Here is an 18120-nt window from a genome sequence, read left to right on the forward strand (position 1 = left end):
TGTTTGTTGTAATAAAAAAAAAAATTGAGTAAGCCAATGGGGTTATGTGCAGCCTCAGAGAAATTCAACATATAGACAGAAATCAATTTTCCAGGTCTGAAGGAAATAAAATATTGAACTAATATTCAAATCTAAGGTGAGCTGAACAAATTCAGTCATCGTTGGCATATTCTCTGGACTGCTGTCATTACACATTTCTGTATCACTAGGCAGATTGTTTTTCCCTTGGTAAGGCTAACATATTATTCATACTGTACAAAAGGAAATATGTAACTTTTGGAAAGCTGGAATGAAATGTATTTTCCTTATTGGATTATATTATCTTTATTGAATTATGCCAATTTTTTAATTGGGCACTTCATGTCGCTAAAAATTTGGAGGCTGTGATGGAGAGAGTGCCTAATAACTCACTACCACTAATACTGTTAACTTCTCTGCCCAAGAATCACTTTGGATAAGCACTTGGGATAGAAGGACTTGGATAAGCATAAGCAGAAAACTTCTAACTGAAAAAAAATATAAAACAATTGACTTTTTGTCTTTTCTGCCTGGTTTTCCTGGAGACCCAAATGGAGAAGCACATGCTGAGACAGAGTGAGGCATGCTGGTTTCACAGATCCATGCAGAGCAGTGTGACCTCAGACATTTCTTTCAAAAGTGTCCTTGGCATCTGCCCCCATCCCACCCTTCATTTTCTAAGTCGTTGTTTGGGAGCAGGGATTCTCCTCCAGGGTGTGACAGAATGGATCTCAGTTTTCTCCTCCATTTGTGGAGATTCAGATATCCTGCACCTTGGAGAGGCATTTCAGCCACACAGGTCTGGTCTGGATGCTCTCTGTTCCTTGCTTCGAAGCAGTGCATGTAGCAGAAATTGATGCAGGCTGCTTGGACCAGAGAGGAGCAAATAGTCTACTCACCTCTGAGAAACAAGACCTGTTTCTGACACCTTTAGAGCTTTTTCTCAGTTTAATTCAATGCCTCTTGAACATAAATACAAAACCAGTATCAGAACTTCCAGCTCCCATTTTCCAGGTGGGCACCCTTGATTGCCTCCCACAGAATCACACCTCCAGGTCTAATAGCATTTCATATGTTTCTTCTGTAGAAATTCACAGCTTCAGAAAGAAAAACATAGAAGTGTCTTCAACCCTGGTGTGTACTGTTCCCCTAAAAAGTGGCAGATGTGGGTTAAAATCAAGTTTTCCTTAGCTTGACTGAATGCTCTAACTGGAAGTATTATTTTTTATGTTTGTCTTGAAAAGGAGAACTGGTAGCACTGCTGCTGTCTTTATCACCTTCAAAGAAGCTTGTGGCCTTAATTTTAGAAAAGATAGTTTGAGGACTTCTGAACAGCCTGAAGCAAGACACTAAAAGTTAGGCAATGTCCTTAATAGAGCAAGTTGTGGTATCACTCCTGAAAGCCTCATACAATTAAAATGTGTGATATTGCCAGAGCAGATTATAGGATATCCTTCTCCCAGGTATTTTGGGTCTCATAAGTTATAGTGAGGCCTGTAGCATCTGGCAGTTTATGATCAGTGCCAGTATTATGCTCAGTGGTGCACTTAACAGATGAAGACAAAAAGTCCCAATCAAAGGAAATGACAGGTATGCCTTGTGTGCATTCCTTGCACAGCCAAGATATCCATTGGCTGCAGGGAGTTTCACATGGATGAAGAATGCAAAACTGCACATACAGGCAAAGTCAAGTATTTATTTTCTTTTTGTAGCTATGGTTTACTTTTGCTTAACCTCTGTACATTGTGGATTGCAGTGCAGACATGGTTTTGTTAAAGTATGGGTAGTTACAATATAAACACAAATATTTATTGTCATTTGAATATTTATCATCTCAGCCTTTCACGAAAATAAAAGCAGTGCTGAAACTTCATTCTCTCAAACACTAAAATGTATTCTATGAAAGTCAAATGTTTTCAGAGTCAACATAATCACAGCATCCCAGTTTTGACCTGTGTGTTCATTTACAGTTTACTTATAGCTGCTTCAGAGAGATGGAAGTTTGTAGATTACAACATGGTTTTATTGATTTATCAGTAGCAAAATACACTAAGTATACACTCAGTAAACTGGATCAGCTAGCTCTTGGGCTTGTATTGTATAATATCAGCTTGTTGTGGAATACTTCAGAACAAAATCAGAGTGTTGGCATAGTTAACTTCAGTGGTGTAAACCAGACTTGCAAAGACTAATATTTAGTAAGACCAATAACACAAACAAATTAGATTTTGAAGTTGTTTGCCCAATAGGAAGAAGCACGCTGACACAGTATTTGTAAGCTTATAGTTAACTATTCTATGACAAATTATTAAATAACTTTGAACAGCAGATTGAGTGCTCCTTGAAGAATAGCAAGAAAACTTTTTCTCAGACTTGCTTTTTTTTTTTTAAGATGATAAAAAAGTGTCACAGCAAATACTCATTTAATTTAATATTTTATATCCAAATAAAATAAGTCCATGGCATTTACATTGCCGTTACTAAATAGTATTTGGTTTGTTTGCAAGAGTCATTTATTTGTGGCTTGGCTGAAGGAATAAAAATAAATTTGCGGTTCTTTCTGTTAATACTCATACTGTTTCTTAACATATGCAAAAGATTGAATACTGTAAATGTATATGCAGAAGCTCAAAAAGAAAGCCCAGACTTTCTGAAGCTTCTGAATTACGTATAACCTTTTAGAGAATTGCTGGGACAGTTCTTTACATCAACAAAAAGAAATAACTGACTAGGCCAAAAAAGTATTTTATTTTAAGCAAACTTGAAATAATTTAAATTTCCCCACTGCTTGAAATTAAGTATTCCTTTACTAAACCAGGGGCTAGTTATCTGAGAAAAAATAACAATTTGTGTTTCTGAACTACTACTGAGCCATTAATTAATAGTCAGATTTTTCCATAGAGTTGTTTTTTTTAAACAAAATTTTGTAGAAGGGCAGCATCAACTGCGTTTATGAGAGCTAACAATAGCTATAACCCCATAATCCCCACTGTTGCTTTGTTGGCAAGTTGTTCAACTTTCCTGTTCTACATTATGCTATGATGTGGTTATAAGGATACAGATCCAAACACTGAGCTGTTGGAAGGCATAAATCTTTAGGACCAAATTTTACCATTTTAGCTTCAGATCATGGCATTCTTGCCCATAGAAAGTAACAGAATTCAGCCTTTGAATGAAAGACATTGCAGATATTGTGTATTGTGCAGGTATTGAAATGTGTACAATAAAATTATTTTATTTAGCAATTTACTTTGTGCCTCATGATATATGTATTTCTGTCATTTCTATTTCAATCCTTGATAAAATGATCATAAATTATTTAAGGGATATAACATATGTGCATCAGATAAAAGGGATATCTAAGTCATGCACTCAACAGAAAAGACATTTTGTAGATTTTACTCCATGCTTTTGAAGAATTTTGTAACTCTTTATGTATGCCAAATTTTTATGCTTTCGTCAACAGAAATTAAAAGGCTTTTCTCCTACAATCTGTCCCACTCATGTCACCACCAGGCAGAATTGCCACCAAGGGAAACTTTAGGAGGAAGAGAGGATGTTTTGTCCATGGATTTTTTGTTAGTTTTTGATGGAAGACTGCCCTTTTTTCTGGAAATACTTTACAGAAGTATGACCAAGTGTGAGTTGTCCTGAAACCACCAGAGGGGTGGAGAGTTCACCTGCCAGTCTGAGCCCATTATGAAGGACTTATCACTAGTAAGAGCTTAGTAAAATTCTTTCCTCTTATGTCCATCCCTGTTTCCATTGCTACTCGATCTCTAAGTGCTGTGGTGGGCATCATTCCAGCTTGGGCAATATCACATCGGTGATAAAATACAACAAACCTATGTAAAACCTACATCTCTCTATTATCAGCTCTGTGTTCAGCACAAATCCAGAGCACAGCCCCATACCAGCCAGAAGAAAATTGTCTCTACCCCAGCCAAAACCAACACCATAGCACATCAGTATTTGCAATTGTGCAAACTCATTGTAAACAGGACTTGACCAGAAGGCGTCTGAAAGAAGTGAAGCTTGATTGGAATAGGCAACTGAGAGGTTCAGATTTGACTTTACAAGTCTAACATGCAGAAAGGTGTAATGTGGTGTTTTCAGACTGGTACTTTCAACTTCTAGAGTCTCTTAATAAGGCCATTCTCTGCAGATCTGTAAATAAATCTTAACTGTCCATTTTGAGCAAATTTGAAATGGTTTGTTTTAGATAATAAATTCTTGACATTGCTTTTAAATTTTCCTGAAGATGGATTTAGAACAAACCAAAATCCTCAATAAAGGAGGTCCTTTTTTATCTCCTGAAATACATTTCTGTGGAATATAGTATAAGGAAACTGGCAAGCTGTTGCCAGACACAGTTCAAAGCCCAAATTGAGAAGCCTAGACAAAAAGGCTCTGTATTCAGCAATTTGAGTCTCTAATTCAGGGGGATACTTTTTTATTATTATTATGTTTGTAGACATAAAGAACCCAGATCTGAGACTGTATTGCTCCCAAGAATGTGAGGAACAGTTCAGAGACACAATAAGATTGCCTGGTTCATGGCACTCTAATGATATCAAACATCATTACCAAGGGGCAGGACTAGTGTTCATCAGGAGTTTTCAGGAATTAATATTTCATTAATTATTCATTTTTCATTATTTATTCTTTGAATGAATAAATACTATGACAGAATACTTTCTGTGGGGAAGACATATTACCATAAGGTAAAATTGCTAGTTTTCCATAAGCAGGCGACACAGACTGCCAGGAGGTATTTGACTAGAAAATCCAGGAGACCTTTGCCTATTCATGTCAGCACAAACTTCATGGAAATATAAGGAGTACACTGTAAGGCGTAGGTTCCCATGTTAAGATTTCTCCTAAGAAGAGAGAACAGCTGTGACACCAAATATGGGAAAACAGTACTTGTCAGTGCTAAAAGTAATTCAAGTTTATTATGAAGGTATATAAAAGGTTTTTTTGGCACAAATATAAGCTTTGCATAAAATTGCCATAATAAACTGTTGGATTCAAGCTGGAGTGATAAGGGAAATTTGAAGATTTGTTTAAATAATCTGTTGTGTATCATTTGACTTTAAATATGCCAATATGTCCTCTATTTCAGCTATTGTTCATTTTTGATCTCTAATATCAGCCACATGCTCAGATGTGAATGTTCCATCCAATAATAAGAGCCTGATCTCTATGATATGTTGTAGATTTCGATGTACTGAAATACAGCATAGATGTTTCAGGGTTTATTTTTCTTTTTCAGAAGCTCTTTTTTTTTTTGGCAGTCAGTGTATGCTGTCCTAAGCAAGCATTTGAAAGTAAGGGAGTGATACCTTTCACAAGGTGGCATTAAATCCAGCATAGAAGCCGATTTTGTATTATCCTGTAGTGTGTAGCAATCTACATCAATGCAAAGTAGGGTGAAATGCTGTCAAAATAGACCAACTGTGTTTACTGCTCAGTTTTCCTGCTGCTAGTGATGGCACAAGGTGAATAGTAATGGTGAGCTAGCTCATAATCTTCCAAACAGAAGGTGGAGGGCAAACAGTTTGACAAGATTAGTTATTGTGGACCACAGATAAAGGCTTAATATTTTAGCCAAGGCCTGTGTAAGCCAGGCTTATTTTAAAATATGTCTGCTGTCAAGTGCCCAACTGGCTGTATTTGCTTCTAAGTTTAATCATATACAGAATTACTCTTTTGGGTTGAGAAGATGCTGAAAGGGATTTAATAGGAATGCTTGTTTGGTGACAGTGCTTTTCAGGGGCAGAATGATTTGCCCTGCCAAATTTAAGGCCAGTACATTTAATGGAACATACTTTTTGGAGTGACATTACAAACAGTGTTGGGCAGGCAGGAATTGGCAGCGGTGCCTGTGATTTGATTCAACACTGTGGTCTACCGTGGTTTAGAGCTTATTGATGCTGCTAAATCAGTCTCTGAGGTGTGTGTTTTATGACCAGGAAGGACCATTAATACCAGTCAGTCCAGACACTTGTCTGACAGAGGGCACTGAATTGTGCTCAGCATCAGGTTCAAAACCATGGCTGAACTCCAGCATTTAGAAAGACACCCAGACTCTGATACAAAAAATGCAGAGGGAACTTGGTTAAGAAGAGGAAGGCAGCTGTGACTGGAGCCACATGTAGTCTTTATCACTATGATGGTTTATGAAAGAATTGTTACAGACCATTAAATTCAACGGGCAGTGATTTTTACTGAGAAGATAAAAAGCTATTGTTAAAAAGGAAGACTTTTGAGGTAGCAAAAATAATACCTGAATTGAGGAATAAGGGTAATTAAAAATTAGCTGAATCAGCCAGGAGTAAGGGGGTGATGGCTGTGTAACATGGTAGATAGGTCATGCACTGCAAGGTCATATCCTTGACACCAGGCTTCAAAACATGGAATATTTAAGTATTTTATTCAAAGCAGCCTAAAATTTTGAAACTGAGAGCAAGCCACCCCAACACCCAGTGTTAGCACAGTGCTATTCCCTTGAGAGGGAAGCAGCTGGGGTCCAGTTCCCCTGTGCAGATAATAGAGCTGAACCAGTTTGCTCCAGCCTCCTGAGTAAATGATCCTATCCAAGTGACTGGTTTCTGGGCAAGACCAGTATCACAGCAGCCTCTCTTCTCTTTGTCATTTGTTTCCTTGAATTGACAGAAAATGCCAGAAAACAAGTAAGCCATTTAGAATTTTATGAAGTTTATCCGAGAAGAAAGCTGAAGGAAAGGAGGGGAAAAGGAATTGAGTTGTTTTATTCTAAATGAAATTAAGTGAATTTGTTTGTATGAACACTCACCAAACAACCATTAACTGAACTCTACTGCTAAACTGCTTGCAGTGCTTTTGTCCAATGCATTTTATTTATCTAATGTATTTTCAAAAGCTTGGTTTCTAAAGGGAATTAGTGTCAGCAAAACACATGCCACAAGAAGCCAGAAATCATGCAAGTAAGACCATCTTCATAGCCTGAGCATAATCTTATCTACTGGTAAGATAACCAAGGGCTATAGCTTAGGTTTATAAGCCTTTATATAGCATTTCAAAATCCAGAATGATTTGGTTTTTATCACTTAACTCCTCCATTTGCAGGTAGAAACTATTGTTTTTGGCTAGTCTGTATATTGCTTTGCAGATTAGGACATGGGCTACTTGAAGGGTGCCCTTTTCTGTCAGTTGGGTGTCCATTTTGTCTCTTCCTGGGGCATGATTCCCAGGAAGGTCACTCCATGACTGTATAGCTGTCATATTCAGAACTTGGGAGTAAAGGCCACTGTTGTCTTTGGAGTGAGTTCCTTTGGCCAAAGGTGGAGCAGTGTGGAAGGATGTACCAACCCCTGTGGATTTATGCAGTTGCAGAGTTTTTCCTGATCCCAAGCCACAGGTTAGAGCTAGTCTTCTTCAGCAGAATGTGTGAAAGAGGGAAGCAGGCCAAAAATGTGCACAGGAGTGGGCAGTAGAGAGTGGTGGGGAGCATTCTTGCACCAGTCTGTTCAGCTTCTGAGCTCCCAGAGCAAACTTCTCTGTCAGTTAGGATTTTAAGTCTGCTGTATGGAGACCAAGTCTAAAACCAAAATTGTTTTTACTCACAGGAGTAAAGCTTTGCTAAAAGTGAGAGCTGATTGTCAAGCAATTCAGGATCTGTGTAAGAACACTCCACATAACAACATACTCTCCATCCAAGCATTGACAGCTGTGTGCATGGGTGACAAGGGAACACAGTTTGAAATACCTGGAAGAAAGTTTGAGAATGGTTGAGAATTGGTCTTGGGGAAGACTCACCTAGTAATGATCCTTTTCAGATGTTCCTGTTCTTTCCTCTAAAGATGAGGATCTTCTTAAAGTTTAGCAACATGTTCAAAAGGACATAATTAAACCTGTAACATCATAGCAGAAAGCCCCTTATGGAATTCTTTTTATTTCTGTATAGAACACAGATTCAACTTCTTAATTCCAAATTTGTTTGAAGAAACCATTAAGCCACTGCAATTCAAGACTCTTAACATTGTGTCTTTTGCTAACTTAAAAATAATGATGGATTGGATGTCCCTTTCCTAAATTGTGTGTTTGTTTTATTTATTTTTTCCATTTCCTGGGAGCATTACAGAAGTATGTAGTGTAGATAAAAAATGTTTCTAGCATCATCTTTGTGCTTTTTGTTGGTGCAAATTCCATCTATCTTGAAAAGCATTGGACATTTTTACTTTTTACTTTTGGATATATGTAAATCAATAGGAATGAAACCAAAGTTGAGCCTATCTGTTTGAATCCATAGATTTTTCCTGTATTTTATATGTCCTTTTATACTCACTTTGCATGCATGCATAAAATAATTGTATAAAGAATGCTGATGAGGCATTTATTGAGAGAATTTATTTGTTAAGGGACAGATTTTCTAGAAGTATTTGAAGAACCAAGGAATAATGAAGATCATCTACTGCAGTTTTCAAAAATTTCTAAGGAAGAAATTGAAATCTGTGAGAATGGGGAGTGAGCCCTTAAGAGGCTTTGTAAAGCATTCCAAAAGGTGTGTGTCTGTCCTTGCACATTTGGACCTTCAGCACTACCATAGAATGGCCTGTCCACCTTATCATTCTTCTGTCTGATCTAAAATATGAACTCAAATGCTTTCTTCTTAAATTACTTATTTAGTTGCTTCATGAGATGCAAATTCAGTGAGTGTCCTTGCTTACATCTCAGGAGAAAGTGCAATGTTGCACATTTAGCTTATACTATGAGGACTCTTCACAAGCAAAAAGGCAAATCTCATTAGAATGTTGGAATTGGTTAGAATTTGTCTTAGAATACAATAAAATGTGCTGCTTTCAGTTAAGTAAAATTTGGTGAAATTACACAAAGCAACAGAAGTTGGTTTTTTCATGTCTTCCATATTTTGAATAAAACCCTGCAAACACTGAGACTAGTTCCCATTCTTCTGGTTAAATTACCTTTGATTTTGAGGTATAAAACTATTACTGCAGTTTTCCACATTAAAATGCTCAGTCTCCAGAGGGAGCTGCCTGCAGTGTCCCGCTGGGCTGGGCACAAAGCCTTATCAACAAGGGCTGGCTCTGCCACCCTCACCCCTCGCAGGTAGCACCTCACTGGCACAAACAGCCTTTTTAGCTGCCTTTTATTACTCACAAAGAAAATGTTGCTTAGTGTGAGTTGGGATGACAGAGTTGGGCCTTTGGTGAACAAAGAGTCCAGGATTATCATTCCAAAAAGCCCCCTGAGGCCTGTATCAAGAGTTATTAACCACTGATTCAGCACATAGCATTATTTTGTAGGCTTAAGTGGGATTTCAGTGGTATATTGGGTCTTGTGTCTGTGTAGGGGTAAATTTTGCCCTCTGTTGTTTTATCTTATAAATAGCTGCTGCCATTTCTCTTTTACGTTTTTACTTAAATGTCTTTTGAAGTACAATATCTTAATTCGCTGCTACCTTTTTTTTTTCCTCCTGATAAAGAATAAATAAATTTGAAAATTCACATATGACTGAAACAAAAGGCAAATAAGCTCTGCATGGTGTGTATTTGGGGAGGAATACCTCATTTTGATGATTTCAGTCATCATTCGTTTGAAAAGCAGAAACTATGATTGTTAAGCCTCATTATTTTCAATGAAGCCTGACAGTTTCAAGGTTAAACAGAAGACAGCTACTTTCATCCCAGTGGTATTTCTCTTCAAACATGGGCAGCTCTTCACTGACTTGTTCTGCTCTGGTGTGCAGTGCCAGTGCTTGGTCACAGAGTGGTGCACATCTAAACCCAGTTGTAGGACAGTGTGTTAGCTGTGACATGCAACTTGTTTTTCCCCAAAAGGAGCCTCAGTCACTGAAGTCATTCCCCCCCGCCACCCCCTGCCTTGTATAAGCCACACAATATTTCTTTTTAACTGAACAGTGATTTAAATAAGCCATGATCTCAGATTTTACAGGTTTTATGCTGTCTCCCAGAAAAACAATTTTCAGCCCAAGCCTTCTGTTTGTCCAAACAGTTTGAAATGTTTCTCCAGTGCTTTTATGTCTCTGAAGTACATTAGAGAGGGTGCTAGTGTGAAAGGGACCTCCAGCAACAGTTAAAATGGCTGAGAAAGCTGCTGTACTTCTGAATACACATGCTAGTGAAAGAGAACTAATTGCCATTGCTTTCTGAAATTGCACATGGACGGACAGCAGATGTAACTGGGAAACCTCTCAATAAGAGAGGCTGACAAAACTGACCGATCAGTAACTGAATTAAAATCCAGAAAACATTGATGTATCCACGTGAGAAAACTTACAGGAGCAAATAACTTGTGAAATCCCCGACTTTATACCTGCATGGACTGACAGCACTGAGATATGGCTGTTTGGGTGCTGCCTCTATAAGACAAAGTGTAGTAGAAGTTATTTTACAAAGCCAGGGGGAAATGCACTAGTTGGTTAAGAAGGAGAAGTGACTATTGGAAAATTGAAGGGAGAGGAGCAGTTTTTTAGCAGTTGCTACCTAAGCAGCAGCTTTGTACCTGTGCACTCATTCCCTCAGAGTCCCTGTGTAAGAGCTAGAATGAGCTGAACTTTCCACATACTTTTCCTGCTGTCTGATGATTACATTTGGGTGGTGAATTCTTAATCTCATTTCAGGAATTAAGTCACCTGGTGAGTACAATGAAAGGTGTAGCTTCATCGTGCTTGGTGGTTCCTGGAAAACAAGTGTGTTTCAATACGTACCAAGCACATTAGTCATGACCTGTGGCAATTAATCCATGTTGACTAGTTTACGTGCAGTTACTAATGCATTCATGAGATAAAATGCATTTTGCAATTTTGATAAAGCTGTGTTATTTTTATTTCCTATCTGCATTTCTCATGTTGTATAACATTTTTTTTAATTGTCTTTCAAGATAAGAAAAAAATGGTTACCTTTGTAACAATGAAGACAACTATTTGAACCTACAGCTCTGTTTATCCATTGTGGAAGCTGTGTGTATAATATTCTGGACGTGGCTCTGAAAGTGCTCTGCTACACACTGTCTGCTTTTATACAGATAGTTTATTTGTGGGAGAGTTTTCATTGAAGGATACCATAAAATACAGACAGATTGAAAAAATAGCTTGAATACATGATTTCTGGAATGCTGAAGATAAATGTGTGTAGATACAAAATGATGAAGAAATTTAGTCCTTTGCCTTTGTCTACATACTTTAACAAAAGAAAGATCAAATTAAGCCAGTGAGATTGAACATGTTTATAGTGCCTGTGCCTCAAATCTAAGAGGATTGGGCAGCTCTCTGTCCTACTTACTTAGACTGTTAATTTTTCTGTAGTTGTATCGACACAAGAATCATGCAGGCCACCTTAAAAATATCATCATCCACATCCTTAGAAACTTGGCTTGTTGAGTATTTTGAGAAAGTTTTTACATAAAACACATCAGCCTTTAGACATAAATTTATAAACTGAACAGTAAAAGTATCTGTTGGATAATAGGCAAGATAGTATTTAAGGGGAAGCAATAGTTAAGTGCTACATTTAACAAGAGCATGGACAGCTCATATTTTTTAAAGTATAAAAATTAATTGTCCTGCTTACACCAAAGTGTATATTGTACCACAGGATTGCTGCACAGGGTTTTGTATAAATGCCATACAGGGACCTCAGATACTCCATGCACTACAAAGGAAAAGTGAGTTGATATATATCACTGGCTGCAGATGGGTTGGGTTGTAGGTTAAAAAGTTTTTCACAAGTTGTCTGCATTTTCCCTTAATGTCTGTCTTTTACAGTAGTGCTTTGTTTCTGAGCGTGACCACCACCAGGACAGCTTGGTTCAGTGCAAACACTGTCTCTTTCAGCCAGAACATTCCTAACGTTAGCTTCCTTTTTTTTTCTCTCCTCTCCCTCTCCCCTGCCCCCTCTCAGGTTGGAAAGGCTGGTGGACGTCCTGAGGAAGAAGGTTGGAGCAGGGACCATTAGGACCGTGATCTGATTGAAAGCTGTAGTCTAAGGAAGCTTTCACATCTGGTGACCAGGCTGCTTCATTCAGCACTGTGTAAACACTGAAGCCTTAACTTAGCAAACAGTTGTTAGAAGTGGGACACTCCAGCGACATTCCAAGCTGAGATAAAATCAAATCATAAATGTTTAACTACTTTGCTGCTGAGTTCTGTGATTTGTTAAAATGTTTCACTGCAAACATGTGTTTGTTTTTGACCAAATGCATTGTGGCACACTGTATTGTAAAAAATTATGTAGATGCTTATTTTAACACTCTGTCCTCTCCATGTTAGACTATACTGTGCTGCAAGGCATAGAATTTTTAAATACTGCAGTCTTCAGGTTCAAAATGCTGCAAAGTAGTTTCAAAATTTAAATCCCTTATTTTATTTTTGAGGCTGCAAATAGTCCAGTATTTGTATGTTAAATATATTAATTGATAAAGTAGGTTGACATTCAAGAAATATCTCTGGCTGGTATAGTGGATATTTTTTCCTCCTTACTCATAGCCCATTGAATTGCAGGTAGTAACTGTGGCTACATCAAAGGGCAGGATAAATGTATACCTTTATACAACAGTTGAATAGCTTCTGCTAGTACATGGCATTTTCAGTGTATATTAAAAAGAAATTTACATTTAGGTTTCAATGGAAATACAGCTTAAAAAATTGCAACATGAAAGCCTTGTGACATTGTACAGTATCTCAGACAGTGTATTGTTTTTAGTCACTCCTCTGTCCTTTTAAATGAGGGAAAAGCTCTCAGATTTCAGAAAACCCCTTATAAATTAAAAAGTCACCTTTTCAGTGTTTGCCTCTTCTCATCCCGTTCCTACAAGACTCTGATTGCTCTGCAGTGCAGGAGTATCATCCAGGTTGGGTTTGAGGCTAAACTGTCAATCCTCAGCTTTTTGTACTCATGAAGTGCCCTAGAACTAAAAGGCTGAAGCATAGAATCTTACAGGGAGGGGAGAAACTGAGGGCTGAGGAGGAAAATTTGGGGTACACAGACATTACAGACTCTAAGACACATTAGAGTTGAACTTAGACTTTTGTTTGTGACCCAACCATCTCCCGTTGTCAGGCCAGTACTCTTATCATCCTGCTCAAGAAAGCAGCTGTAATCTCTGAGAACCCCAAATGCAATAAAGAATCTCAGCAGCCAGCTGGGCTTTAGTGTCTCCTCAGGAGCAGCCAACTCAGGCAAGGTGGATGTAGCTCCTGAGGCTTACACTTGTCTGCTTTGCTTTGTGTTTAATGTTGTTACATGGTTTTACTTCTTAATGCTTGCTTGTTCAGACGTTGTGATGGTGCAGTCTATCTGGAGAAAATGACATTTTAATTTTAGGTGTAGGTGTAGAGAGAAACATTTTAATGTCTGGTTTTTTCTTTCAAACACTTAAATGTTAAACCTTCTTCAACTGCAGACCTAAGCCCCTCCTGGTTTCAGTTGACCAAACCTAACCTCTTGCAGGGAGATAAGTAGCATCCCTCCAAGCCACGTTTACCCAAGTCACTTCTAGAGACTTCTGAAGTGCTCCTTTTTGACCTTTGGTCAATCCTAAGATAGCCAGTGAGTCTGGAGCCTCTCCCCCACACCTGTTCAGTGGGAAGAAATTTTAATTCTTGCAAACCAGAGTTTTGCCACCCCCCAGATTCCAGCCCCTTCACTGTCTCCCGTGTGCTGCTGTTCAGCTCTTTGGGAGACTCAACAGCTCCTTGTCCTACTGTCCTCACTGAGCTTTGTGCACAAAGTGGATGACAAGATCTCCTGAGCAGTCAGTGCTATTGAACCATTTCTGCTGTAAGGAGGTAGTGAGGAAGAAATAAAGACAAAAATGTAAGGACTACCGTGCCATCCTAGACCAAAGCCCAAGGACTGCCTTTGGCAATAACAAATAGAAGATGCCTAGGAAAGGGTAAAAAGTCAGGCCAGCTCTAGTGGCCACTCTCCCAGCTGGTGTCCCAGCAGTTTGTTAGTTAAAGGCTTTCTAAGCCAGAGATGGTGTCTTTGTATTTAGCAGCATTTTTTCATGACCTGTTTTTTAATCCATTAAAATTGTTTGTGTCTACTTGTTCCTTTCACAAGGTCTTATGCAGTTAATGGTGCATTGAGTGAAAAAATACTTCCCTTTCTCTTATGAACCAGCTCTGTTCATTTGCTATCATCTAGTTTTTGTACGTGAGAAATGGTGAGGAACCATTCCCTGTTCATATTTCCATGTCCCATGTGATTGTACATATTTGGCATCATTTCCCCCACTCTCTCTTTTCCAGAGAGAATCCCTAGTCTCATTTAAAGGATCTGTCCCATGTTTTTAATTGGCCTTGTCATACTAATCTGGTTTTTTTCCAGTTCTGCAGTGTTTTTACCAAGATGCAACATGTTTTGTGCCTAGTGTTCAAGATACAGACAAAATATGACTTTAATGGTTGTCACAATGATGTTGTCTGTTTTATCTCTGTGCTGTTTGTAACCATTTTTAGCATTGGATTGCTTTATGACAGATTATTTATTGGTACTAATATTTCTGTAGCAAAATGACTACTCTAGATCTCCTTCCTCAGTTGTAATGTTCAGAGTTCATTGTAGCCTGGATGAAGACAGAACTGTTTTCTGAATAACCCAGGATTTATGGGTACTGAATGTCACCTGTTGTTTTAACATTCCCTACTGACATGAGCTCTTATTCCATCCCTTCTCACAGCTCCTCTTTAATACTCACAGTAGCAAAGTATCAACAGCATCTCCAAGCTGAATATGGTGATATGAAATACTGCCATCTCCAAATTAGCCCCCTCTTAGAGGTGATTTCTTAGTTAAGTTAAACATGGCCTCTGGGACAAAGATCCCTGTAAGGCAATAAGGTAGCTTTTCCTTCACTGTGAGAATGAAACATTTTTTCTTAAACATTGCTTTAATTTCACTTTGAAGTACTTATTTTTCAGTGTAAAATATTAGTTACTGCTTGGCAGCTTTTATGAGGAAGTTGTTTGCTACTTTGAAAATGCAAGTTTACTAAATCAGGGCTTGTGCTCCATGCATGAATGTGCTGAGTTCCTCCTTCCCCTTGGAGTGTCAAAAGCTCCTCACCTTTCCCCAAGTATTTCTGTGTCCAAGTGAATAATCTTGTGAATGCAGGCTTCCTACGGCCAGACTGTATGACCTCCAGCCTCTTGTGTCCATTGGCTTTGTTTGGGAAAGTAGGGTGGGCCATGCAAAAGCCATCTAGCAGGCTTGTTGTCAGATACATCTGATTGCAGGTAATACTTGATTCAGTAAAATTAAGTTATAGTTATGCTCCATAATTTTCCTTTCAACACATTATACCCAAGCTGAAAAAATACTTCCTGACTCTGTCTTTTGTCTTGCACCAAGCAGCCTGGAATTCAGTGATAATTTAGGCTAGGGTGTTTTGTCATAAATTGCAAATGTGGATAAATGTATTTTATTTGTAATTAAATCAGATGTGTTGATTTTTAAAATTCAGCTGGAAATATTTTTATTCTTTGGAAAGGACCATGGGAAATTTGCTATGTTGAGAGTAGAAAGATTCAAAACCAGTTGAGTTCTCCCTCTTCCTTGCTAACAACCTGGTGTGTGGTCTTTGGCAAATTCCTTAGTGACTGTCATTAAAGGTATGCAGTCCCTGAAGACGTTCCTGGGCTCCTCCAGGGTGTTTGTAAAAGTATCTATGTGGTTAATGTCAAAGCACTTTCACTTCTTCACCTGCTGAAGTGAGCAGCATAAATCACATAGGTCTGGTAGCGGAGGCCCAGCCTTTAGTGCCCTCAGCAGAACTTCTGGTCCTGTTGAGCCCAGCCTAACTTTAGCCTCTCAGTGTAATGAGGGCAGGAAATCTGCTCTGGTCAGCAGAAAGAGGAGATAATGACAACATGGGTTAATGGGCTTATCATATGGATTATTCATTGAGAACTGATTGATGCCTGTGCAGAGCTCTGAAAGTGAAAAGAAGCCTGCTCTCATACAACAGACAAATGCAATTGTCACTTCTATCCTAATATATGTGAGAAAGATGAGATTGCATCCAATTATGTACCAGGAGTAGCAATTCATTTCCCTCCTGGTGGAAAAACAGTTCATGATAAAAGATAGTTCACCATAGGTGCATCTTATGGTGACAGCTGTAATTACTGGTCAAATTAGGGTCCCTGCTGTCTTGAATAGAACAGAGATATTCAGAAATATTCTTCCCCTGTGAGATTTTGTGTCTTTCTCTTGATGATCCTGCAGTACGTTATGTGTTGGGAGCCATTTCTGGTATATGCCAGGGTAAAATATGTAAATAGCATCATGTTGGCTCAGGATAAGAGCATTATTAATGCTTTTCAGCACTGTAATTATATTCCTAGTAAGCCTTCCCTAAGCCCTCACTAATTAACAATATTGTGACAAATCAACTTTAACAGAAAAGAACTGTGGACCTTTAGTCTTTTAGTACTATTTTTCATGCAGCCTGCAGCTGAAAACTGGTGGCATGGCTTTCTGTACTTGTATTGAGAAAACTGCTGATACTGAAAAGTTTAGACAGCTCAGTCTTGTTAGTGGAGTCCTATAGCTGAATTCTGTTTTGTTCCTCTTTAAATACATTAATAGCAAAGTGAAATTCGCTAGTTAATCATTAATGTTAAGGAATATTAAAACTGTTTTTATAAATAAGCTATCATATTGAAATGGTTTGGTGATGTCAGTATGTTGTCATATGCATGTTTATTTATTTGTTTATTCCAAATCAGGAACATTTTACAAAACTGACTTTATATATAGTCTTACCAGATGTTATAACACCTTTAATCCATGTACACAAATGAACTTACCATCTAAACGTCAGGATTTCTCTGTGCCTTTATTTCTTTCTATTAGAATTAGGCTCTTGGTTTTGTTGAGTTTTCTTCTTCTTAACTTCTGCTGCTGAAGATTTTGCTCCCATGCAAGAATCAGATGGAAGGCACATGAAATCAGTGCTGGGCAGTTTCCCTTTCATGGGCTGCCTCTTATCGCTGTAACATTTCACATCAGGTCTGCACAACTGGACTTTCTCTGTTTGTTCTTCTCATGCATTGGTAAATAAAATGTATTCACAAGTTCAAAAAGACAAAGTAGTGTTCTCATATTAGGTCGATTATAAGTCAGCTGTTGAGCTTCAGTGTTCTAAACGTTTCATTCTTCAGTTTTGTTGGGAGCCCACGTGTTCTGGGAGGCTTTTAAACAAATACTTGAAATGGTTGAAAGATTTACATTGCCAGTGCCTAGCTAAATATGTAGTCTTTAGAAAAGACATGGTTTATTTTGGCACCATTTGACAAACTCAAATATTTTAAACATTTGTTAAGTTTGAGCTTGCACATTTGAACTAGAAGTTTGCATTCCAAAATTGCATCTCAGGTTACCTGTCTCTCTCTCCTTTGTATTTTATAATCCCTTTATTAAAATATCTACAAAAGAAGTTGGGTACAGATTGTGGTTTTTTATTGTTAATTATAAAATATTGTCATTAAAAATCAATTTTAAGGTAACATGTACCTGGTAACTCTCTTCAACTAAATGTCAGAAATACAAAGACAGAAGTGTTTTCAGAATTTAGGATTTTATGTTGGTAGCCAAGACTTCATTGTAAAATTAATGGAACACAGTAATAGTGGGACCAAATCCTGCAGTGCTTTTCTCTTAGTCCTATTATGTACTGTGATGAGTAAGTACTAATTTTGCTGGTGAGTGCAAAGCCAGGCAATAAAGATAATAGACTGAAAAGCTACGAAATATAACAGCTTGAGGAAAAGGAAAAGCAGTCCTTGACTTGGAAATGGTTTTCTTTTCCTTCCTTTGTCAGAAAGGAGGAGCAAGGGCAATGTTTAGTCCAACTGAAAAAAGTCAAAATGAAACAAAAAAAAACAAACAAACAAAAAAAAGAACAGACCAGCCAAAAAAAAAAAAAAAAAAAACAAAAAAAAACCACAAAAAAAACAGCCTCCAAAAGAACACTTTTATTTTCTTGGAAGTTTTAACCTGAAACTTGTACTGAAATGTAAAATGTTGAGAATTGATTCATTGAAATCACCATATTCTGTTCAAAACCTGCCAG

At 37.9% G+C, this 18120-nt stretch overlaps 1 protein-coding gene across 1 annotated transcript in view; it reads left to right on the forward strand.

Moving 5' to 3' along the window:
• Positions 1 to 12117, forward strand: part of MIPOL1 (mirror-image polydactyly 1) — a 182898-nt gene extending 170781 nt beyond the window's left edge. The window contains exon 14 of the mRNA XM_059474474.1: positions 11943 to 12117. Coding sequence (XP_059330457.1) covers positions 11943 to 12009 — 67 coding nt within the window. The 3' untranslated portion in view covers positions 12010 to 12117. The remainder of the gene's footprint in view (positions 1 to 11942) is intronic.
• The last annotated feature ends 6003 nt before the right edge of the window (positions 12118 to 18120 follow it).

Source organism: Ammospiza nelsoni, chromosome 6 (assembly GCF_027579445.1).
Source record: "Ammospiza nelsoni isolate bAmmNel1 chromosome 6, bAmmNel1.pri, whole genome shotgun sequence".
NCBI lineage: Eukaryota > Metazoa > Chordata > Aves > Passeriformes > Passerellidae > Ammospiza > Ammospiza nelsoni.